General features: G+C 35.8%; 1 protein-coding gene across 3 annotated transcripts in view; it reads right to left on the bottom strand.

Moving 5' to 3' along the window:
* LOC129229332 (uncharacterized) overlaps positions 1-26,153 on the bottom strand; it is a 108,654-nt gene that overhangs the window by 55,526 nt on the left and 26,975 nt on the right. Inside the window, exon 2 of one of the 3 annotated variants that reach the window (XM_054863625.1) lies at positions 4,947-5,824. The exons of the other annotated variants lie outside the window; for them this stretch is intronic. Within the exon in view, the coding sequence (XP_054719600.1) occupies positions 4,947-5,732 (786 nt within the window). The 5' untranslated portion in view covers positions 5,733-5,824. The remainder of the gene's footprint in view (positions 1-4,946; positions 5,825-26,153) is intronic. 3 annotated transcript variants of the gene reach the window in all.

The following is a 26,153-nucleotide window of genomic DNA, read 5'->3' as shown; positions in this document are numbered from 1 at the left end:
ATGACGGGTTTGCCAGTGGGTGGTCTCTTCACAGAAGCCCCACTACATTGTGAAACAGTAATTTTCCAAGAGATGTTCCGAAATTTTCCAACATTAGTTTTATTTAATTAGTTTTCGTATTCCGAAAAAGAACCTTGAGCTTGATTTTTTTCGCTAGAAGAAAAAAAAAGACCAAGAGGATGCAAAAAAGTTTTTTTCAAGGAAATTCGTGCTTATTTTAATCAATCCTATCTATTGTGTTGGAGAGTTGTGCCGTGATTTTTTCCCCCTTTAACTCACACTTTACAATGAGTCCCACTGACATGAATCTTTTTTTATTCCCTTGAATATTTTCATTTGGGGGCGTTTTCGGCTGCGAAGATTAAAGAGAAAAAATTCTCGGAAATATTTGCTTTAGAGCGGACAGTTTCTTTTGGTATGTTGCCGAGTGAAATTGAAAACTGCTAAGCAATGCCTAGAGCTAAGCAAGATAAAACGAAAACAAATTTTCTTAAATCGAATGAGAAATTCCTGAGTAAAATTTGATTGCCTGTGTGCGAACCAGTTGTTTCATATTTCATTTTATTTTGTTTTCTCACGGTACGGTGAAATAATTGTTTTTAGACTTAGACGTCCAGACAACCAACTCTTTTTACTTTCTTCTATATCTAATATATAGAAGAAAGTATTGGATTCGTGCAAATTTTCGAATTTCGAATTTTGACGGATTCGAACGTTTTGAGGTATGCTGAGTTCATTTCGACTATTTTTGGAAAATGTCTGTCTGTCTGTGTGTGTGTGTATGTATGTGTGTCACGTCTGTGTGTGACCAGTTTTTTGTGGCCGCTCTACAGCAAAAACTACCGCATGAAATCGAACGAAATTTGGTACACATATGTGCCCGTATGTGAACTTGTGCCCATTAGTTTTTGGCGCGAATTCCTCCAAGGGGGGTGGAGCAATGGGACGTTTTTTGAGTTACGCGTGCTTGCTATTCCTCAGGAAGTAACTAGCGGAATCAAACAAAATTTGGTCCATATGTTGCCATTAACAGGAGCAGGTGCTGATTCAATTTTGGTGTCAATAACTCAAAGGGGGGTTGAGCTATAGAACGTTTTTTGTCGTCAATAGTGACTGCTGTATCTCAAGAAATAACGAACGGAATCAAACAAAAATTTTTGACAAGTAGCCCTTAGTGGGTATAAGAGCTGATTTTATTTTGGTGTCAACAGCTAAAAAGGGGGTAGCGCAATCGCCCGTTCTTTTTTTCCATTGTGAGTGCCCTATCTCAAGAAGTAATGCTACGTTCTGGTTGAAATTTGGAATATACGTGAATCCATACGTAAACAGGCTTTGGTTCAATTTTGACTCCAATCGCTCCAAGAGGTGTTGATTTTTTTTTTTTTTTTTTGCGAATAAAAATAGTTTTATTAATGCAACAATAAGAAAGATAAATCGTAATAGATTGTCGTCTGCGTATTTCTCGTGATTTTAATTGTATGGAAATGATCGGAAATATTATCTCAATGATTTAAAATTTTTTACTGTTGCCATCTTATATTTGTTAACAAATAAAATATTTGTAATTAATTCAAGCAAGGCTTTTAAAATAACTTTCAATTTTCGCTCTTTGCTTTGCTTTTGCAATAATTCAGACATTGGGATGGTCGTCAAGTTTTTGCATGTGAATATTGCTTGTTTTTGTTGGGAATATTGCTTCCTCGTCAAGCATGGGGAGGGATCAGAAAAAAAAATATATATAGAAGAAAGTTTCGTGATGGCCACAACATACTAGTTTGTTTTTGTTTTTCATTGTCATCTCCAAAAAAGTAAAAAATAAGAAAAAAAAATTTGAATTTTGACATCTTGAATTCAAATTATGTTTTTCGCAATCACGAGTGCGTGTATGTAGGCGCGTGTGTTTGTGTGTGGGGGGTATGTGTGCTTGTGTGTAGGGGTATGTGTATGCGTGTGTAGGCATGTGTGTTTGTGTCTGTGTGCTGGCATAGGTGTGTGGGTAGTTGTGTATGAATGTGTGTGTGTGGGGGGGGGTATGTGTATGTGTGTGTAGGCATATGTGTTTGTGTCTGTGCGCAGGCATGAATGTGTGGGTAGCTGTGTGTATGTATGTGTGTGTGTATGTTTTTGTGTGTGTGTATGTGTAGGTGTCTGTATGTATGCGTGTGTGTATGTGTTTGAGTATGTGAGTGTAGGTGTATGTGTGTATGTGTTTGTGTGTATGCGTGCGTGTGTGTAGTTGTGTATGTAATGCGCGTGTGTAGGGACATGGATGCAACCTGGAGACGTTTTTCGCTAGAGGTGCAGCATCGTGAGGACCCGGTCGTCGGTGATGGTGCGGAGGGTGCTGGTGGGAAAATAAAATCATAGGAACGCCAAAAACAGTCAAATGAGAACAATAGGCAATCGTGATTGCTCAAAAAAAGGCAGTCGTGGTACTAACAGAAGGTATGCTAGCACTAAATAGTATTAGCTTATAATGTTGAATGTAAACCTTTGTAAATGAAAAGTAAAGATTAGAAATTACAACGTTAAATTGCACAAAAATTGCAGACTGCTGCAGAAAACTGTTTCGGGCTTACAAGGAACCCTTTTTCTTTTCATGAAAAAAAAAGTAAGCTTATGAATAAAAAGACATCCGACAATTTTTGCATTGAAATCGGGGTTCCTTGTAACCCCAAAACACATGTTTGCAATTTCTGTGCAATTTTACGTTGTGGGTTCTTAAGCTTTATAATCTTGAGGTTGATAAATTTAACTGAAACTTAATTCGATTTGTTACTTCGATATACTTTCAACATTAAAAGCTGCTATTCAATAAAAGCATAGCCAGAACTTAAATTTTTGGGAGGGCGGAAACTCTGTTTGTTGAATGGAGTTCCAAATTCCGCCGCATGATGATAACTTCGCCCAATGGAGCTCCGTCGAATGACGATAATTTCGCCTAATGGATCTCCAAATTCCGCCGAATGATAATTTTGCCGAATAGAACTCCTAATTTTGCTGAATGATGATAATTTTGCTTAATGGATCTCCAAATTCCGCCGAATGACGATCATTTCGCCTAAAGGATCTCCAAATTTTGCCGAATGATGATAATTTTTGCCGAATAGAACACCTAATTTTGCCGAATGATAATTTCACCTAATTGATCTCCAAATTCCGCCGAATGACGATAATTTCGCCCAATGGAGTTCCAAATTCCGCCGAATGATAACTTTTGCCGAATAAAAGAACTCTAATTTTCCCGAATGATGATAATTTTGCCTAATGGATTTCCAAATTCCGCCGAATGATGATAATTTTTGCCGAATAGAACTCCTAATTTTGCTGAATGATGATAATTTCGCCTAATGGATCTTTAAATTCCGCCGAATGACGATAACTTCGCCCAATGGAGTTCCAACTTCCGCCGAATGATGATAATTTCGCCTAATGGATCGCCAAATTCCGCTGAATGATGATAATTTTGCCGAATCGATAAACAAAATTGCCGAATAAGGTAGTTTTTGGAAGGTCATAGTGACCACCCATCAGCTCCCATCGGGCACCCCTATATAATATTAATGTGGTCAAGAAAGTTTTCTAAGAATAATGGCACAAATGAAATTTATAAAAATATTTCTGCCATTCTGTTTATTATGGACATTTTTAGAGGGTGTAACGAAATTTGCGAAGGTAAATCGATCAAATTATTGGGAGATCAATTATTTTTATTTTAGAGTTTGGAAATCAAGAGAGTTCAAAACTTAAAAAAATTCTAGCTAAATAGAACTAGCAGTAAGTGATTTAAAACATACCATATAGTGGCAAATGTTTGGTATTAACAAAACTCCAGTTAGCAACTATTGAGAATATGTAAAAGAAGCGGTCGAAAATTTGTACAATGGAAATGAGTAAAGGTATGACAACGTGTACACATGTACTAATAAAAATAACGGATTTTTTTTTTTAAATACTAAGCACTTATTATAATGAACTCAAAAAAATAAAATAGCTTTTCTGGGTAAAAAAGGACAATTTAAGTATTCCTGTAGGTTTCAATTATTCCAAGATAAAGACTTCACAAACGAAGAAAAGTGCGGCTCAAGTCATGTAGAGAATGTTTTATCATTATCTAGCTTTCAATCATAAATTTGAGTGTTGAAGCATAACCGAAATAATAATTTTATTTCAGAATTTTAATTTTTCAGCGTTAAGTTGTACCTTAAGATTAAGTAAATCATTTAGTGAAATCCAGAATTCTCTAAGTGATCTAGTTGCTAAAATATAAGCAAAAGCAAGCCTCAGATTACTCCGTGATAATCAGGCCAAGTATAATAAAAGTGCTTAATAATTAAAAATAGTTAAGACTTTTTAACTTTTTAATTCAATATATTTATTCACGTTGACATACTTTTACTAAACTATTGAGAATGCTTTGAAATTTACCAATATTACAGGAATAAATAATTCATATCAGTTCAACTACTTATTTAAAATTTCTTAATAAGTAAGAAAAAGGTTGACAGCTGTGCCTTAAAAATTCCATCTTAGTCCGAAAAAATTAATAAATCAGCAGTTATGGCATACTAATTCAATTTCGTTTTTACGTATCGTCGACAGAGAGCAACAGTAAGACGTCTAATCCTAGGAATAACAGTATGATACTGTCTAACCACGGATTGTATGGAAAGACAAACATCCGTTTTACAGCCGGAAATGGACGAATCTATTATTTTTTAGCGATGCCAGCTTTTGCAGAAGCAGAGTCTCATTCAAATGAGCGGAATGACGGCCTCAAATTTTTACTTTTCCTCCTCATTCAGATAGAGTCGTCTTATCTGGACGTTTGAAAATTCCATACAATCCGTGGTTGGACAGTACCCTACTGTTGCTCTGAGGTGACGATATGAAATCAATCAGATAAACAAGCATGGAGCACATTTTATGTCACTTTCAGCACTAACCTTTTCTTTCTTCGGAGCTTTCTGTTTCTTCTTCTTCTGCTTCGGAACTGAAAGACTTATGTTCAAAGGATCTGACGTCAGCTGCTCGATTTCCCGCAAAAACTTCTCAGCAGCATCTGGGATATCGAAGCTCAGTCCAGCCATTTTCCGATGGTCGCTCGACAAATACATTGTGTGGAACGTACAACTCTCTTCTGCTTTATAGTTCGAGAGATTGTCAATAATGTCCTTCCAGAGGACGAAACCAGATCCTTTCTCTGCCAGCACTATCTGGAGCATTCTTTTGTTCCTGGCCTTGGTGTCGCCTTTGTCCAGGAGGAGGACAGGTATTCCTGTCCTAGCCAGCTCCCACTCTTTGGTTTTCTGGTCTGCCATGGTGAAATACAGGTTGGCTAGGCAGTGGCAGACCGAGACGTATGTCTTATGACTGCGGAAGAACACTTCCACCTGTACAATGTCCTGTTCAGATAGTTCACCATGATCTTCTTGGACATAGTCATCGTCATCGTAATCGACGGCAGGATCCTCAGCAGTGCCGCTCAAAGAGTCCTTCGCGACAGAATCCCCCGAATCAGACGATATATGCATGTTATCGATTTGGCTATTTAGACACCGTAGAGAGTCATACTTTTCCATGATGTATTTGACCGCATATTTCTCGTTGTTGGAATTCTTCATCACGATCTCAGGATCGGAATAGATCTGTTCGGGTTTGTCTTCGAAGGTGTTGGTGGTACCATTCCGGTAAATTGCATACAAGGGTTGATTGGCGTTGTATGGTTCCATAGCAGTAGAATACTGAAGAATGACTTAGCAGTTTGAAGATTCTTTACTGGTGCTGCTCATTTCGAAGAAACTGGAGGGTTCCGGGTGCCCACCTGAAAAGAAAAACATAATTGCGTGAGTGAACGTATTTCACCAGCATTGGAATAATAACGTAAAAGAAGATGAAACATTCATCATATACAGGGTCAGGGGCGGCAAATAGGGGGTGCGAGAGGGGGCGGTTGCACCCCCAAATTTTTCACTAAGAATAATATAAAATGGTAAAATTCAATTTAGATAACTTAGAAAATCATTTGCCTGAATTTTCAGAACAGAAAAAACTGATGGAGGATAAGTGTTTGCCTTACTAAAGAAGTAATCTCTTCATATGGGTTAAATATTTCAAAATTGAGTAATCTATGTTATGACGGAGCATCTTGTATGAGATACCCGTACAGTGTAGAGTCTGTGCAATTTTTACGCGTAAATTCTATGTCAGTTTACATAAATTTTTATGCTCATATTATAACTTAATGTTCAGCTAGTAAGTGTTCATTGACGCCATGTACTAGAAACACATTTTAGCAACTCGGTGTATCATATGCTTTCATGGGAACGTTTTGTAAAGATATGCTATTTTTGAAAAACATCTCACATCAAAAAATACTTTCACATCAACAAATGTATCTTGAGGCTCTTTACTTGACAATCTCTGAGTGACACAAGATGGTCTTCAAGAGTTATAAAAGCCCCATGGAAGAATTACTGGAAAGCGACCTTTTCATTGATAAAAAATTTGATGTCATTTTAATATGTAAGCCTTTGTCTGAATTTTTTGTTTACTTTATTTATACTGCGGAGCGTTTTTTTGATAAATGCTACACTCTATCATAAAAATTTTAATTTGCTAATCTTAATTCTTGGATTGACAATTGAAACTCTTAGTAATTTTCGCATTAATGCATACTTGAACCAGGTGTGGAACTTTGTGACAGAACTTTTCGTAACAGTTTTTAATGTATGCCAATGTGGAAGAGGTGACAAAACCCAGATGAAGTTTTAGTGAAAATATTAAATCAATATTTTGAATAAACTGATCAATTCAGTTTCTCAAGAAATTGAGACAGGATTTAATGAGATAGATTTATTATTGGTCTTAACTTCAATATTATGTAGGTCGGTTATAGAAAGCGAAAAAGAAAATTTTACACTTATAAGTAATAGCATAAGGAAAGAGGAATTGTTTTGTGAATTGTGATTATACTTTTTAATGATACAAAATAAATACTAGCCTATTTAAAAAGCTTTCTTGGTTATTTTAAAGAGACGAATCTAAAGGAAATGTGCTTTTTTGACATAACTTTCTTGCTTCCATTGTTTTTTGACTGTTTCAATCATTTCAGTCATTTGAAAGATGACTTCCGTGATTAAATTGAAAAACCGATGTAAATAAAGCACAAATTTACACGAAAATACAGCATATAGCTATTTTAAGGCTACAATAATGGAGCCTCTTCATCGATGTAAAAAACTACGCACACAACCAGAAAGTTGTAGGTTGTAGGAGAACTGAACGTCAACCAATTTTGACTTTCGTGTCTCAGGAGGTTAGAGAATTGCCTTCGAAGCGCAATGAGGCAAAGCAAGTCCTTCCTCTTTAGCTATACTGGCAATAAATTAAGTCATTGGATATTGATTAACTATAGTTACAAAATTTTCTGTTCTTCCTGACTTCAAAAATAGCAGATTAAAACTTTACTAAAAAATAAAAACTAGTACCGAGATATTTTGTGAGATAACTTATAACAAAATAAATTTAAAGCTTCGGTCGAAAATTTTTTAATTGGTTCTTTACAAACCTAATTATTCTTAACATTAAAACCATTTAATTATCAGTTCTTGTTAAACAATATGTATTTTATACCGTTCTGAGGAAATTCATGTTCAAGAAACTCGACCCCCCAAACGAAATGCTGAAATGCCGCCCCTGTACAAGGTGTTCCAAAAATGACTGATACACTTGAAAAATCAATAAAAACAAAACGGGCAGCGATATAAATATACCATTTGTTGCATTATGCTTGGGGGACAACAATAAATTTTCAAACCGACAAACTTTCAAATTTAGTTGCAATGTTCCTCAACATATGGCGATTGATTTTTCAAGTAAACCGGTCATTTTGGCAATCTTACAGATTGCATTTTCTTTTATACCTTTTAAAATACCTGCAGCGCCATCTGATGAGGAACATTATAACTAATTTTGAAAGTTTGAAAATTTACTGTTATGCCAAGCATGAAGTAACAAACGGTATATTTCTCTCGCAGCCCGTTTACTTTTTATTGATTTTTCAAATATATCAGTCATTTTTGGACCACCCTGTATAAATAAATATGACATTAATATGTCCCTTTCATACAAAAATAGGAGAAAGATAAAACTACTCTTGATCTATTTAATAGGTTGAACTAATGAATGAGCATTAAGTGGTTCACTCAGGGACGCCCCGCTGGGAGATCACATCACCGTGACCTTCAAAAAATTTCTTTATTCGGCAAATTTTGTCTCACGATTTGGTCAAATTTGGAGCTCTATTCGGCAAAATTACCATCATTCAGCGAAATTTAGAGTTCCATTCTGCAAATTGCGAATTTCCGCCATCCTAAAATGTAAGTTCGGGGCGCTCCTGAGTTTACTGGTCACGTGCCTGGAATCCAACTATCTGTACTTATGTACTTCCCTTTTAAGGTACTAGTTAAAGTAAATAATCTAGAAACCAGCACTTTGGTAGCACTGTTTAGCATTCAAACGGCGATTAGTTGGCAAAGTAAAAAACTGCTTTAAAGATCATTAAATCTGAAATGAAATTTCATTTTCTAGCCATCTCATGAAAAGTATTCTCATTGTATTATGGAGCAGTTGAGATTTTTCTTTGTTCCACTTTAAAGAATAAACATTCGGCTTCTTTTGAAAACGAAACTTCATTGTCGTAATGCATTTAAGAATAAATCTTTAGAAACAAGTTTTAAGCTAACACACTATAAAAGAGCAATAGGTATAATTATTAAAATTACATGCAACTTCTACAAATTTTCCTAGAGCTTTAATTTAAGTGAAACTAGTTCAAACAAGGAAGTTAATTTCTTGCGAAATATCAATTCTCCAGAAACATGTTTTTAAAAACAAGTTCAAGACAGTAGCATCCATTTCTTTTGAAATTCCTTTCAGATTTGGTAATGAGTCTGAAAATGCGAACAATAAAACTTTACCAAGAATCTGGTTTTCCCGTAATATAAATGGGTCCATCTTATTCTTCTTTCACAGCAACCCTCATATAGTTAAGAACACAAATAGTAATTACTACAAGCTCAAAAATACCAAGGTCTTACGAGTCTGGAACTAGGCTGAAGTTTATCCTCAACCTTATAATGGTTATTATTTGTATATAAATAAATGTTTTCTCTCACTTTATTTCCAGCTAGCGGTACCCTCACGGCTTTGCCCGTAGTAGTACATTAATAGGTCATTTAGTTCGCAAGTATGTTTACAAATAATGGATGATGAATTTCTAATTTGCTATGTTCATTTGCTCGCCCATGTTACGGTTCCACGTTATGATAATTCGATAATTTACTTTTCCACGTTATGATAATTTGCTCTGTAAAATGTTCCTAAAATTGGAACAGAAAAAGAACAAAATCGAATTTTCGAAAAATCGCTTCAATGTGTACATTCTCATGCTGCAAACTAATTCTGTGCCTAATTTCATGAAAATCGGTTGAACGGTCTAGGCGCTTTGTGCGTCACAGATATTCCGATAGATATCCGGACATTCAGCTTTATGATTAGTAAAGATCAAAAGAAAGAAAAAAAACTTTATTTTAATAAGCATTGAATAAAGCGAAGTTTGACCAGTGAAAATGAACACCTATAAGCACAATTTTATTTTCAGAATTTCATATGATTGTAAATCACAGAGCAATCGAATTCGCTTATAACAAGCCCTGGTTAAACGAGAACCGGAATTTAATAAGGAAATCGGAAAGATCTGGTTGTGGTTTAATGTTAAGTAGGTAAAAGCATAAACATCTTTCAAGGAGAAAAAAATCGCTTTAAGAGAGCAATACTTTGTATTTCATAACACCGTCATATTGTCTGTCGACTTCCAGTGCATTATCTTTTTTCTGGGAAAAATTCCTTTAACACTTCGAAGTTAACTGAAAGTTACTGATGAACCAAAAATCCGTCGAACAAGTGAGGATATTTCTTTTCTAGCCTACTTTCCATGAAAAGTAGGAAAAAAAAATAGTCAAGACATGAATGCATCGTAAAATCATTGCGAAGAACAAAAAGAAGTCAAGAATGAAATGATTAAATACTGAAAAAATTAAATTAAAACAAAGGGTTTTGAGATGGGGAAAATGTGTGCCTGTCCGTCTCCTCCCCCCCCCTCCCAACAACTTTTGAGGGAATAAGTCTGATTCGAACAAATTTTGTTTTTGGTTTTTTGAAAGGTCTCGGCGAGGACAGCCCATGATGTGATAACGTGACGCAGAAATCCAAACAAATATTATACAATCTTAGAAGCCAGGAAAAACATTTTTGACGTCAGATAAATTATTTCTATAGAGTTAATAGGAACATTTAACAGGAGTGCCCATCCAACCCTCAAGAGCAAGGACATACCGCCCCTCAAGAGTCAGAGCCCCTCCACTCCCTAGAAAAACTAGGGGGAAAAACCCTATCAAAATCATGAACCCCTCCCCCTAGGTTAGTACCCTGCATTCAAAATATGCAAAAAAAAAAAAAAAAATTTGAATTTTAACGTTTTGAATTCAAATTATGTTTTTCGCAGTCACGAGTGTGTATATGTAGGCGTGTGTGTTTGTGTGTGGGGGGTATGTGTTTGTGTGTAGGGGGTATGTGTATGTGTGTGTAGACATGTGTGTTTGTGTCTGTGTGCTGGCATAAGTGTGTGGGTAGTTGTGAATGTGTGTGTGTGGGGGGGGGGGTATGTGTATGTGTGTATAGGCATATGTGTTTGTGTCTGTGTGCAGGCATGAATGTGTGGGTAGTTGTGTGTATGTGTAGGTGTCTGTGTGTATGCGTTTGTGTGTGTTTGTGCATGTTTATGCATGTGTGTGTGGATATATGTGTGTGTATGTGTAGGTGTCTGTGTGTATGCGTGTGTGTGTTTGTGCATGTGTTTATGCATGTGTGTGTGGATATATGTATGTGTAGGTGTCTGTGTGTATGCGTGTGTGTGTTTGTGCATGTGTTTATGCATGTGTGTGTATGTGTTTGTGTGTATATGTGTGTGCGTGCGTGTGTGTGTAGTTATGTATAAATGCGCGTGTGTGTAGGACATGGACGCAACCTGGAGACGGCTTTCGCTATAGGAGCAGCATCGTGAGGAGCCGGTCGACGGTGATGCTGCGGAGCGTGGCGGTGAAAAAATAAAATGATAGCACGCCAAAAACAGTCAAATGAAAGCAATAAGCAATCGTGATTGCTCAATAAAAAAAAAATTTAAAACTTGGCATCAAATTCGTTCACCACATCATAATGATGCGGTAACGAGCTTTGGGGGGAGGGGGAAGCCTTTTAGTCAGTATTTTGATTTGCTTTATGTATACATAAATCTTCTTCAAACAACGAAACTATAATATTTTTTCTAGTTTGTATCTTTATACAGCGAGCTCATGTATAATCAAAACATAAATCTCTAACATTAATTCGATAGACGCGATTAACATATCACATGTACACAGCCAGCTGTGCGGTTCGAGTCACGTTTCGATATTATCACCGTGAGAAATTGCTTACTGGTGGTCACAAATGAAATGATCAATAATTAGTAGGCGTGTATGACTTACTTTTAGACTATGCAAAACAAGTTTTTTCAACTGAACTCTGGCGGTTAGTCTGACGGAGAGAATTTTCACACAGAGTTGTCCCAGAAATAGTGCTGTTATCCAGTGAGGCATATTAAACCTTTGAGAACCAAACATTTTGCTGCAGAGCATTCAAATTTTCGATACAGTAGAGAGTAGACCCTCGTTTTACGCAGGGGGTTACGTTCCACGGAAATGCCGCGTAAATTGAGACCTAATACAAGTGTTAAAATAGGGGTTTTGTTCCGTAGATAACAAAATACTTCATTCTAGTGATGACTAATTACAATAAGTTTAATGTGTGCTTATATCGACTTTTATGCACTATATGTATAAAGAAAACAGAAATTAATTTCGTGTTCTGTTTATAAAGAGGAGCTGGCTATGATAGTCTTTTGGCAGTCATAAAGAACTTTTCTCTGCAATTCTTTGCAGAGCATTAACGCATCCATGATCACTTGCGTCATTTCCATGATAGAATCTTCCTTCACTAACAAATCAGAAAGATCATTTCTATTGTCTAGGAATGACTGAAATTTTTAAATGTGAACGTTTCTAGTTGTGCGTCACCGATGTCGGTATCCTCGATGGTTTTGGCCTCCTGTGTCACTCCTGAAAGCTCTTCTTCCAATGAGCTCTGAACTGTGCGAGTTTAATAACTTTGCTTCTGGAAAGAGCTCTGGAACCAATCGCATAAAATATCTCCAGTGGCCCAAGCTTGATTATTAGCACGCCAAAATGCAGTTGATTACGCGTAAATCTGCACTCTTTAGGAGTTTGGATTTTGAAAGAGGGGAAAATTTTATCCGTTTGCATTGCCGCATCCACGTGAAACCGAAACTCACCCGCGTAAAATAAAATTAAGGTGTCAAATCTTAAACCGCGTAAAATCGTAACCGCGTAAAAGGAGGGTTTACTGTACTTTCAATTATAGAAAACATTGTCGAAAACATGTTGTTCAATATTTAAGGTGAAACATTTATTTTGTATTCTTTTTTCCGCACATCAAATATTTGCGAAGGATTAATAGAATATAACATTTAAAGTAAAATAATTTGTAATTAAAAAATCCTATTAAGTTTGTAAAAAGTACAAGTAAAAAATGTCTCAATGTGCCTATCGCCGACTGAAGTTTAGTTTTACTTGGAGAATATTTGTTCACCAGCGGTTTAAAACAGCAAGAAAAATTTATTCATTCTTTTTTTCACAATCTAATCCAAAGCTAGAAGTAGAACGGGCTCTAACGTGACATTAAGATATAAAATGTTGCCTATAACTTTTTAAAGTGTTCTCTTTAATAACAAATGGAAAGAAAAATTCGCATAAAAACTGCTCATACATTGTTAACATTGAGTTACATTAAAGTATTTATTGACAATTAAAACATGGAACTCGTAAAATTTTAGCACTATTTTTTCCCAGATAATTATTGTTCGAAAACAATGAAAACATGTGTCTTCTCAAAAACTGCATCATCTTTTTGCGTTTCTACAAATAATTAACCCGGACTTTAATGCCTACTCCTTTTTGTTTCTATTTTAGCTTTGAAATTGACCACCACGCACAAACAGACATTGATGTCAATAAACTTCGCCAAAGTAAACAAACATTGTGGAAAATAAAATTAGATAACGAATATCGATTTGTAGAATGATGGCACACATTTAATCTTTATCTTTACTAATAATAAAGCTGAAAGTCTGTCTGGATCTCTCTCTCTGTCTGCCAGGATGTCCGTGACGCGCATAGCGCCTAAATCGTTCGGCCAATTTTCATGAAATTTGGCACAGAATTAGTTTGTAGCATGGGGGTGGTCACCTCGAAGCGATTTTTTGAAAATTCCATGTGGTTCTTTTTCCATTCCAATTTTAAGAACAAAATGATGGACGAGTAAATTACGAAATTATCATAACGTGGAACCGTAACATGGGCACAAGCCAATTGGCGGGAAATTCACCGTACATTATTTGTAAATATACAAACGAACCAATAGACCTTTTAATTTGCATGGGGGTGTGCACCTCGAAGCGATTTTTCAAAAATTCGATTTTGTTCCTTTTTTACTCCAATTTCAAGAAATTTTCCAGGGGAAATTATCACAACGTGGACGAATACATTACGGAATTATCATAACATGGAACCGCAACATTTGCAAGCAAATGAATATAGCCAATTGGCGAGAAATTCATCATCCATATTTGTTAATATACAGGCGAAACAAATGACCTTTTCATTTTCTACTACGGGCAAAGCCGTGCGGGTACCACTAGTAATAATTATAATACAAATTTAAAAAAAAAAAAAGAGGAAGAAAGAAAAGGGAAAAAGAGCATTCTTTACTAAGTAAGCTTAGTGAGCTTACGAATTACAAAATGTAAGTTTAAGAACCAGAAAATTCTCTCATAACTTAGATACGGTTAGATTAGAACTGCGAATGGGATTTTTCGTAAACTCAAGATTAGGTTCATAAAATTCCCAAAGGCGAAAAAACCCAGGATTATGTAACTAATGGTTCTTAAAACTTATTTACTTTTTGTAATTGCTACTGTTCTAGTTTCTCGATTATTAATCTTAAATATGATACACTAAAAAAGATCTGAAAATTAATGCTAAAATTGATTTCTCAATAGTAGTTTCTTTGGAACAGTTCTTTAAAAAAGGTGTAAAAGTCGTATTTGAAAAAGAAAAAATGCATATTGTTTTAATTAGATACGTACCGAGTACTGGGTAACTACTCGGTACTCGGCCAAATTTTGATCAGATATTCGGCCAATACCGAGTAGTTGTAAAAAATTGAATATTGTTCAAAGCAGATTTTACAATTAATAAAAAATTGTAAGCATATAATATACTGCAATCATTTTCAATTCAAATTTACAAGTCAAATTAAAATTTTGAGAATAGTGTGATTTCAGAAGTTTGTGCTTCAATGGAGTACATCTTATATTTTAATGCCCCAAAATTAATGAAACTTCTTTATTAAAAATGGGGCAAAAAAGGTAAGTACAGAAAATATGAAATTTTTATTATATTATTAAATGGATTTTTGCCACAAACAAAATTATTTATAAGAAGGATAAAATAATCTTTTCTTAAAAAATAAAACAACGTTAAAAGTACAAATGTGCAGGAACACTGCAGACATGTGTTTTGTCATAAGAAGGAATGTTTTTTTCAATGCACAAAATGTGATCTTATGGATTTAAAGACATCTGACTAAAGTCGGATTTTTTTACATTCATTAGCTCACATTTTATGCACTGAAAAAGATGTTCCCTGTAATGCAGAAACATGTGCCTGCAGCGCTGCTGCACATTTGTGTTTTTAACGTTGTTTCATTAGCTTTTAAAAATTATTTACGTTTGGCGGACTAGAAGTATAGATTGATGTAATTTGTCCAACTTGATCAATCCTACCTCTTATTTGTTTATTTTTTTAATTTAAAAAATAAGTTATTTGTTAAATTATTGACACAAACAAAATCTTTTAAATAATGCATAATTAAATTTCAGCTGGAATTTTGTTTTAAAAACTATTATTTGGATATGGAGGTCTATACTACTATCCTAATGAGTTCAAAATTCGTCACGTGTTTGTCGGTGGTTCTTCTTAAAACATAATTGGAACTCGGTACCTCGGTACTTGGTCAAAGTGCTACTCGGTACGTCTCCAGTTTTAATGCTTCATGCCCAGTTTCGCCGAAATGTAAAATTTCCTCCCCACATCAAAAGTTATGATTGAAACTGAAAAACTGGGGAGAAGGAAATTTCGTGTCGGCGAAACTGGGGGGTGTTCCCCAGGTTTATACAACGATAAAGATACAGTGGCCGCCGCTTATACGAATCACGTTTGTTCTAAACAGTTTTGATTCCATAAAGCAGCCCATTCAATAAAGCTGGATATTGTTCTGATTTGGAAGATTTGATTCATTAAAGCGATTGATTCAGTTAACCACTGATTCTATTAACCGGCATACACTGTTAGTAACAAGACATACAGATAGGCAGGAAAGATTATCGACCCAAAATGAAAAATTTCATCCAGCGGAGGTTTTTACTTCCTTTTACAAAAAAGGAAGTATTGTATTCGCAAAAAAATTTTCACTCAAAAATCGGCCTTAATTTCCATTTTGCTCACCCCCGAATGAATGTTGAGGTTTTTTTTCGACCCCACCACACGTGATATATGCCTAGGAACGTACAGACACCCGAAATATCCATTTTGACGATCCCCGAGTTAATGCCAACGAGTTTTCTCGTGACGTCCGTATATACGTATTGTTACAAATCCTGTAAATAGTAATTATTGTAGTAACGTAACCTGTAAATAGTTTCCCGTAATGAATATACAACTCCTTTTCATTCGGCTAAAGTATACGACCCCCTATTTTCTTTTCATTGATAAAATTTGATAACGGTCTGCGCATTTCGAGAAGAGGTAAGAATGTTGTGGAAAATTCTTCGATGTTTATAAAAGCGTCCTGCGTGATAAAGGAGTTAGTTTCGATTGATATTTCGAACTGAGAGCGTATTTGCTCTGTTTATTGCGAGGCATTTCGCTGTGTTGTTTTCGTATTTGGAAGTAAATACGTGTGTAAACGTTGAGTTTACGGTGTTGTGTGATAATTGCTTAATTGCTGATGAATAATTTAGCAGTTGTTGACGATATTTCCTGTACATAGTGTAAATAAATTTCCCGTGTTTTTATCAAGAACTGTGTCTTCATTTCAAGAAAGTGGAAGTCGCACCGAATCCGTTACAGTATGTATGTGCGTATGTATCTTGCATAACTCAAAAACGGTATGTCCTAGAAAGGTGAAATTTGATACGTAGACTTCTAGTGGGGTCTAGTTGCGCATCTTCCCTTTAGGTTGCATTCGGATGTTCCTAAGGGGGTCTTTTACTACTTTTTGGGGGGAAATCATTGTTAATTTCAATGTTAACTCAAGTGGTGTTATAATTTGGCAAACACTTTCCGATATATCGCCAAGCTTTAGGCCGCCAAGTTTTTTCGCCAACTTGGCGAAACATTTGGCGGGTTTTTTTTTTTCTTTTTTTTTTAAAGTCTGGTTTTAATTCGGCCAATGTCTGTGATATTAAAGAGTAAAGCACTGAATCACATTAAAATTGCCAATAATGGGGAAATAAATGTGTGTCTAGACTGCGCAGCTAAAAATTATATTTTCGTTAAAATATTTGGTAAACGGTATTTCTTTCATCAATGAAGAGCAATAACCAAGAATTTCGGAAAGAAATTCAAAGATCCCTATTGCTATCCCCCAAGCTTTGGCAGTCCTGGGTCAGATCACTTCCTCATAACTCAAAGCTAAAATTACAACAGCAGAATTGCAGCCAAGACCTTCCAACAGGGTTGTTTCCTTCAGTCAAAAGTAGTACTTTTAGTCACTGAAATTCATAGAATAAGCAAAAAAAAAAAAAATAATAATAATAACATTGACCCAGAAAGTTCTTTCATTTTCCCAACAGTTATTTTTTATTTAATTTTTTTAAATGTCCGATTTTTTAAACAAGGCGTGGTCTTGATGACGTCACAAATGATGCCTTTTGCCGCATCTTTGTACCGCGTTTCCGCGTTATGATAATCAAGAGGTGAATTAAATTTGATTCGATTCAGAGTCACAACTGACTTCAACTGCATTTATGTCGAGGTCTGCATACTGAGTGCCTTACCTCCATTATTTTTATATACCGATAGATGGCAGCACCATCACCGGATCGAGCAGTTAATGAGAATTTAGAACTAGTCCAAGAGCTAATAGCTACCTGGTACTAGCACCCCCAGAGGTATCGTTTCACTTGGAGGACATTGAGACCACGAGCATATTTAACGTCGCCCAGTCCCCTTTAATGACGACGGTGGGTCTTCGACCAGCAAGGATCGAACCCGAGGCCCTCCGGTCCCGAGTCCAATGCCTTACCGATCAGGCTACCACGGCCCTGAATTAAATTTGCACTCTACGCTTGCTATCAGCCATATCGTTGCCAATACACGTGAGTAAAGATGCGAATTTAGTATTTTACTCTGAGAATGGCAACACAGAATGGCATTTCATCATTTGTGATGTCATCGGCAAGAAATGTAAACAATGAAAGATCACCGATTTAAATATATTTTTAAAAATAGGAAACTTAAACAAATTATTTTAAAAAAAATGGTTAAATCCTATGTTTTTAAGCATGTTCTTTCAGGAAAAAATACTTTTAAAATATTAGAAACGACCCCATTCCACGATACAAGGAAAGAAATCAGACTGAATAATTATTTTGTTTAAGGGTATTTTATTGGCTTATCCGAGGGTCACCCCTAAACATTAATAACTAGAAAATCGCCCGTCAAGATATGGCAGGTGAAAATTGCTTCTACATTCGAACGAAGCCATTGCCTGTTAGGTGATATTTGGAGAGTTGAAATTTTAACCCTAACTCCAGTGGATGAACCTTAAACTCCAGTAGGTGGCGTTCATTGTCGACCACTTTTTCGTTTCTTCATTCCCTGAAATGACAGTCTTATCTGTAAAACAGTTAGGTGACCGGATTGAGTTCAGCCTTGTCACAATCAAGCCTTTCCCTGCATGATTAACATTACCAAAACTTATTATCAAATTATCATGCTGTGGCGCAAGTTTCATTGTTGAAACACGCGGGTTACTCGATCATTGGCTATTATTTATATGAGTATATACATCAGTTAGAAAACTGTTAAATTCATAGTATAGTTTTCGTGTTGCTTTTTTTACTTCCTTTTACAAAAAAAGGAAGTATTGTATTCGCGAAAATATTTTCACTCAAAAATCAACCTTAATTTCCATTTTATTTTAATTTTGCTTACCCCCGAATGAGTGTTCAGTTTTTTTTTCTACTCGACCCCCCATGGAACATATAGACACGCAGAATATCCATTTTGACGATTCCCGAGTTAATTACGACGAGTGTTCTCATGACGTCTGTATGTGCGTATGTATGTCGCATAACTCAAGAACGGTATGTCCTAGAAAGTTGAAATTTGGTATGTAGACTCCTAGTGGGGTCTAGTTGTACACGTACCCTTTTGGTTGCATTTCGGATGTTTTGAAGGGATCTTTTGCCCCTTTTTTTGGGGGGGGGGGAATCATTGTTAATTTCGATGTAAACGCAAGTGGTGTTACGATTTGGCCGATACTTGGCGATATATTGCCAGTCCTTTGGTCGCCAAGTTCTGTCGCCAACTTGACGACAAATTTGGCGATTTTTTTTTTGAGCAATCATGATTGCTTATTGTTCTCATTTGACTGTTTTTGATGTTCCGTGCCTTTTTCAGCTTGGATCAGAAGCCTCTGCAGCACCACCGCCCACCGTCCTCTGCAGGCGGCGCGGCGCGGCTGCTCCGGTCCTGAGCTGTCCGCTTCTCCTGGTCGGAGGCGTCCATGTCCTACACACACACGCCTACGTGCATACACACAGGTCTACGCACACACACAACTATGAACACGTAACCGCCCAGGAGGAGAGACAGGCTTGGGGGGGGGGGGACAGGAGCTGTTTCTAGAAACAATAACTGCAATGAGTAGGGTCCTGTCTCAGTTCGTGATTGCGAAAAACATAATTTGAATTCAAAATTTCAGAATTCAAATTAATTTTATGTAAAAATGTTTTTTTTTTTTTAATCTGATTTCAATTTGGCCACTGTTGGTGATATTTAGAGAGTAAACTATTGAATCACATTAAAATTGCCAGTAATAGGAAAATGGTATTAAAAGTGGAGTAAAAGGAAGTCATATGATGCACACGTCAGTTCGTTTTCTTAGGAAACATAACAGATGAATACAAAGCAAATTACGTCACTTCTTCGGGCACATCTCTCTAAGTTTCGCAATGATGCAGTCAGTTGGAAACAAAATACTATCAGATTGGACAGCAACAGTACCAGTTTAACCAGAGTTTTGGAACATCGGGGTTTCGTTCAACAAAACACTGCTAAAATCTCTTTTTTCTTAAGGCTCACTGTTAAATTCATGGTAGTTTTTATGTAGTCTTTTTTCATTTTGAAAGTGGTTAATCAGAAAATGTTGAGGAAAGTAAAGGGTTGGCCAAGTAATGGCAGTGTTGAGTACCTTCAAAATGTAACGCTCCGTAGTAAAATGCATCGTTGGAACCAAAATATAACCAGATTGGGACGTACTAGTACCAGTTTAACCAGAATTTTAGAACATCGGGGTTTTGTTCAACAAAACACTGCTGAAATCAACCTTTTTCTTTTTACATTCACATGGTAGATTTTATGTTGTTGTTTTTTTTTTTTTTTCATTTTGAAAGTGGTTAATCAGAAAATGTTGAGGAAAGTGAATGGTAGTCCAAGTAATGGCAGTGTTGAGTGCCTTCAAAATGTTACGCTCCGTGAACCATGTTCTTTACCAAGTAAAATGCATCGTTGGAGAGCAATTAGCGGGCTGATTTTAGAACGCGAGAGACTCACCGAAGCGTGGTAGTTTAAATATGGCTCGCAGTTTTATGTAATTTGATTTATTTTTAGTTTTTGGTTGAGATTCGCTAATTTTTACTTTTCTTAAAAGGACGCTTCGTACGAAAAATTTTCTGCGGCACTGCAGATTAAAAAAATGAAACCACTAATTTTGGTTGTAAATTGAGTGAGCATTCTCTGTTATTTCCCGCCGTAAAATAGCGTAAGTTTTTCGTTATATTTTCTTTATACGTTAACGCAATTTCAAAACGCAAAATTGTAAATATGTTGATACGCTACTGCTATAATTTCGCAACATTTTTCGACTGCACAAACAATAACTGAGGTACTGCGATATACTTATTGACTCCGACTTGCACAGTCGGAGCATATTAAAGAATAATCATAAAAAAAAATATTGCATTATGTTTTGCATCTGACCCCTTGTGAGGTTATAAACTTTTGTTTTTCTCCTTTCACTTTTTCCTTCAATTTGAAAACTGATTTAGTTCCTTGACTAAATATGCTTTTTTTCTTATTTTTTAAAACTTTTACGGCAGCTTTGTGATTCAGTTTTCAGTGAGTTGTTGTTTATTAAAAATGTATTAACTTTTAAAATCGAATGGGTAATAATGGGAAGAGCGAACTATATTGTTAATTCGAAGTTTCTAATTGAAGTTGTAAAACAAAAAACAAGGCGTGGGGGAACTTTTTAAAAGTAGGAATTACTTGAGTCAGGTGCACAGCGAGGGGCTTTGCGGTTCTACGCACCAGAACCCGTAATTTTAACACATATTGCATGTCTGGGGTTTCGGACCCTCAACCGTATCGTCCGTGATTTTCTTTTCATTGACCAAAATACTATGTATTCAATACATAAAAAAATCCAAACGAAGATAACAATAATTTTTAGTACTATTGAGTAAAAAAATTAAAAATACTTTCTGTTCTAACTTTTGAATTATGAGAGAAGCAAATATATAAAATTCTTGTACTTTCTCATAGTTTAATTAAGCATTTGTTATAGATAATATAGTTTATTAACTAACTAGAAAATCGCCCGTCAAGGTATGACGGGTGAAAATTGCTTCTACATTTGAACGAAGCCATTGCCTGTTTGGTGATAGTTTGATAGTTGGAATGGTAACCCTAACTCCGGTGAATGAACCCTAAACTCCAGTAGGTAGCATTAATTGTTTTGGTTTCCGAAAATGAAAGTCTTACCAGTAAAACCATAGACTAATAATAAGAGTAGACCGAGCTATGGCAACCCTTTGCTGCTCATGAACCAAACCATGTGACTGGTGGATATCCTAGCAACAGCGGGCGTTGATCGTAGCAGACGATCAACGCCAGCGAGAAATAAAATAAATAGAATTGATGGAACGCGGAATATTTATGGAGTCCGATTTATAAATTTGTTATTCTAAGTTGTAATGCATTTTCTTTAGTCAATTTCAATAACTCTCTAAGCAATTAAAGATGCAAGCGCCCAAATAGAATCGGCAAACGGTAAGATTTTTAATTACAATTTCAATTTAAGATTCCGATTGGTACATTTTTGCGTTAACGTAAAACGTTTACTCCATTACGTTTACGCCAACGCTGACGTAGCAGTTCCAAATGAAATAAAAGTTACTGAAAACTGTGATCAAAGACTAATTACTAATGTCAAAATAATGCATAACTAAAAGAAAAACAGTTCAATATCTGCACTTGGAACGAAATTATAATGAAAACACATTACTTAAAATACGTGTCGAGTGCCAAATTATAGATGATGTTGCCATCTAGCAACCATGCCGCCAAAGTTTTCGCCAAGCCTTCCACCAGTCACATGATGTATCCATGAACCAATTTTTTCATTAGCAAGTCTGGGAAAGCTCGGTCTACTCTTATTATCAGTCTATGAGTAAAACAGTTAAGTGACCGGATCGAGTTCAGCCTTGTCAACATAAAGCCTTTCCCATTATCAAAACATTATCAAACATTATCAAAACATATTATCAAATTATCATGCTGTGGCACGAGTTTCATTGTTGAAACTCACGCGTTACTCGATCATTGCCTATTATATATATATGAGGATACTAATTACTTTTTTTTTTACTGCTTTTGTTCCCAATAATCAATTAAATCAAAAGAATATGTTTTGCGGTGTATTGAGGTATGATGCGAGACCCTTTGACCCTCGGCATCCCCCTCCCCCTACCTTTAAAAAAATTCCTGTGTGCGCGACTTGTAAGCGCTGTAATATTTTAATCCCATCCCCTTAGAAGGCAAATTCTGTCTGCGCTAGTAACTTGAGAAGCATTGATTGAAAAACAAATGATGTAAATTGGGAAAGAAAAGTGGTGAGAAATAAACGCAAACACACTTTCCTACTTTCTAAATAAGCAAAAAACTGAATGAACAAAAGTAAGAAAAAAAAAGGTAAAGGAACTTATTTCAAAATTCCTCCCACAAATACTGAAATATTAATTGAACAATGAAAACAACAACTTGAAAAAATAAACCCAACTTCCAGCCTACAAACACAATCATTACATCCACTTTCGTCATTTCAACATAACATTTTTCAAGGGTTTTTTTCGTTACAGTTACGGGTAAATTGTTCGCATTATATGATTTTGTAAGGTTTCTATTTATTTCCCGGTAATTGTGGAAATCGGTACACGCACGCATAGGAGATGAGTTTAAATTTCACGTGAAAAGAGCTTGAATGACAACCTCTACTTTATTTGTTCTTCGAAACAGATAATTCATCACGTAAAACTGTAACGCAGTACAATGCCGTTGAATGTGATTACCTGTGATAATTACCTTTTACTTCATTTTACAAAAAGGGAAGTTTTGTATTCGCGAAAAAATTTGCCTTAATTTCCATTTTGCTCGCCCCCGAATTAATATTGAGTTTTGTTTTCAACCCGACCACACGTGGATACATGCCAAAGAACGTACAGACACCCGAAGTATCCATTTCTGTCGATCCCCGAGTTAATCACAACGAGTTCTCTCGTGACGTATGTATGTGCGTATGAGTGTATGTGCATATGTATCTCGCATAACTTATAAAAACGGTATGTCCTAGAAAGTTGAAATTTGGTACGTAGACTCCTAGTGGGGTCTAGTTGTGCACCTCTCCTTTTGGTTGCATTCGGATGTTCCAAAGTGGGTCTTTTACACCTTTTTGGGGGTACAATCATCGTTAATTTCAATGCAAACTCAAGTGGTGTTATAATTTGGCAAACATTTTGCAATATATTGCCGAGCTTTTGGTCGCCAAGTTTTGTCGCCAACTTGGCGACAAATTTGGCGTTTTTTTTTTTAAATCTGGTTTCAATTTAGCCATATTTAAAGTTTACCATTGAATCACATCAAAACTGCCAATATTATGAGTATTCATCTGTATAAAACGTTTTTTTTTTTTTTTTGCTACGGTTTGCAACAAACTTAGGGTGAAAATATTTAAAGTGTTTTTTTGCTCACTCCGAGGCACTATTATCATTAAATTGGAGTAAAAGGAAGTCATGTGATGCACACATCAGCTCGTTTCTTCCTGTATCACGAAGAGCAGCGTAATAAGAACAATTATTGATATGAAAATTTCACTCACGTGTTCCGAAATTTGATAAATGGACGGTTGACGAAAAATCCGGATAATTGGACAACCTAAAAAAAAGCTACAGAAAGGCCCGAACTTAAATTTTTTATCAGGGCGGAAATTCGCTATTTTCAGAACGGAACTCCGGATTTTGCAGCATGGAACTCCAGATTTTGCAGCATGGAACTCCAGATTTTGCAGCATGGAACTCCAGATTTTGCCGCATGGAACTCCAAATTTTGCCGCATAGAACTCCAAATTTTGCCGCATGGAACTCCAAATTTTGCCAAAGGAACCGCAAAATTTTGCCGAATGGAACCCGCAAATTTCGCCGAATGGTGATAATTTTGCCGAATCGTCGGGGCAGCAATAATTACCACCATGAGCAATACAAAATAATATTTATGGACGAGCGAAATTAGTAATATGTATTAAAACAATTCTGGTAGTAATTGTTAAGTAATCTAATAAATCTTTCATACACAAATACAAAAAATGTGTTATAAATATTAAAATAAGGCTACCTAGTTAAGGTTTCAAAAATATCCAGAAAACTACACAGCAGCAATTATACAGGTTGGCTACATATGGCTACTAAAAAAAGGCATTTGAGTGCAATTTGTGCAAAAATTCATCTGAAACTAATTTCGCAAGAAAAAAAAAAGTTTGAAAGAGTATTCTAAAAAAAACTATATTCTTGGATGTTTTTGCTAAAAACAAAATGAATGGACGCAGACGATTACTAAGGGTATTCAGGCGTCCCTCGGATAACACGGTACTTGTAAACATGGTTTCGATATTACACGGCACCAAATTTGCGATTATTATAACACGATTTCGATACTACGCGGTACGAAACTTGAATTTATTACTACACAGTATTGAAACAACACGAAAGTTATATTTAAAAAAAGATAGAATTCCATTTTTGTTTAATACATTCTGTTAATGCTTGATAATAACTCTAATAAGTTTTTACTTTGTTTTTATGAAACTTGGTTTCGATATAACACGGTACACATCCCTTGATTTTCATTATTTCTCAGTCTCGTATAACACGGTTTCGATACAATATGATACATATTGACATGATTTTTACTATTTACATGATTCATTTGTGTAAAACCTAAGTTAAAAAGCTATTTTAAAAGAAGTCTCGTATGACGCGGTTTCGATACTACACGGAACGAACTAACCGTGTTATGCGAGGGACACCTAAAGCTGGTTAGATTTAAAGTACAATGTCAGTAAAGCTTGCTTTGAACGATTTTCATGTTAGCAAAAAGGGGAAATAGTGGCCGAAGTCAACAACTTTTTTAATGATTAAAAAATCATTTATCATAAAACTTAGAAAAAGTCTGAAGAACCTCTTCCCTGTCAGAGTTTTGGTTATTTTCAGTACTTTTCACTCCATCTCAGCGTGGATCAGCGAACTTCTCTACACTTTCTGACCATGTCCAATGACTCTGGATAAGAAAAAGTAAACAAATCAAACAAGGAACTCATCAATTTCTGTTAAGTACGCAACGAATCGTTACCCTCCTTCGTCAATGCCAACCACTTAGCGCGTTATCTTTCGTGGTGGCCATCGCAGCGTTCTTTACCATGCCGTTAGACCTTCGAATTTGTTCATTCCAGGCCGTACATTTTTCAGTTCAAGGCTGGAAAATAAATTGATGAATAAGCGCATTCCTTCGCTTTTCAACAAGAAACGAAAGGTTTTTGAACACGATTGCGTTCAAAAAAGGGCTATAGTTTTCTACAACAGGAAAACCAAACAGCAGTTGTGATCAGATGTAGAGATCTTCAGCGCTTTGTTTGCATTCCTATTGGTGCTTCATTGGTTTATAATTTTCTCATTGGTTGTTTGGTTAATCCGCTATGTTTATCTTTCAAACTGTTAGCTTATCTGGCTCTTGACTTTTGTCGGATGTCTTTTCATCCGAAAGCTCATTTCTTTTGCATTAAAAAAGGCGTTCTTTGCAACGCCGAAACACGTGTAAACAGTCATCTGCAATTTGTGCTTTTTGACGTTGTTATTTCTTGCTTTACTTTCAGCATAAAGGTATTTATTGATCTTAGTTGTGATCAGTTCTGCGGAGTCAGAGTCGGACTGATTTTAGGGTGTCGGAGTCGGGGATCGCAGGTTTAAAATTTCAAGAGTCGGAATATGTCGTTTTCCCTCAAAGCCCGTCACAAGTTACCGTGGATTCCTAAAAATTCCCTTATTTGGCAAGCTTTGTTTGAAGATTCAGCAAAATTATCATCATTCGGCAAAATTTGAGTTCCACTCTGCAAATTTATTCTTTTTCGGCAAAAGTTGGAGTGCCACTTAGCAAATTTATGCTTTTTCGCAAAATTTGGAGTGTCACTCAGCAAATTTATCATTTTCGGCAAAATTTGGAGTTCCACTCAGTAAATTTATCATTTTCGGCAAAATTTTGAGTTTCATTTGATAAATTGAGAATTTCACCCTCCGAAAAATC

This window comes from Uloborus diversus, chromosome 9 (genome assembly GCF_026930045.1).
Source record: "Uloborus diversus isolate 005 chromosome 9, Udiv.v.3.1, whole genome shotgun sequence".
NCBI classification, from domain to species: Eukaryota; Metazoa; Arthropoda; class Arachnida; order Araneae; family Uloboridae; genus Uloborus; species Uloborus diversus.
Note: the sequence above shows the minus strand (reverse complement) of the source record. Positions and strands in the feature narration are given on the sequence as shown.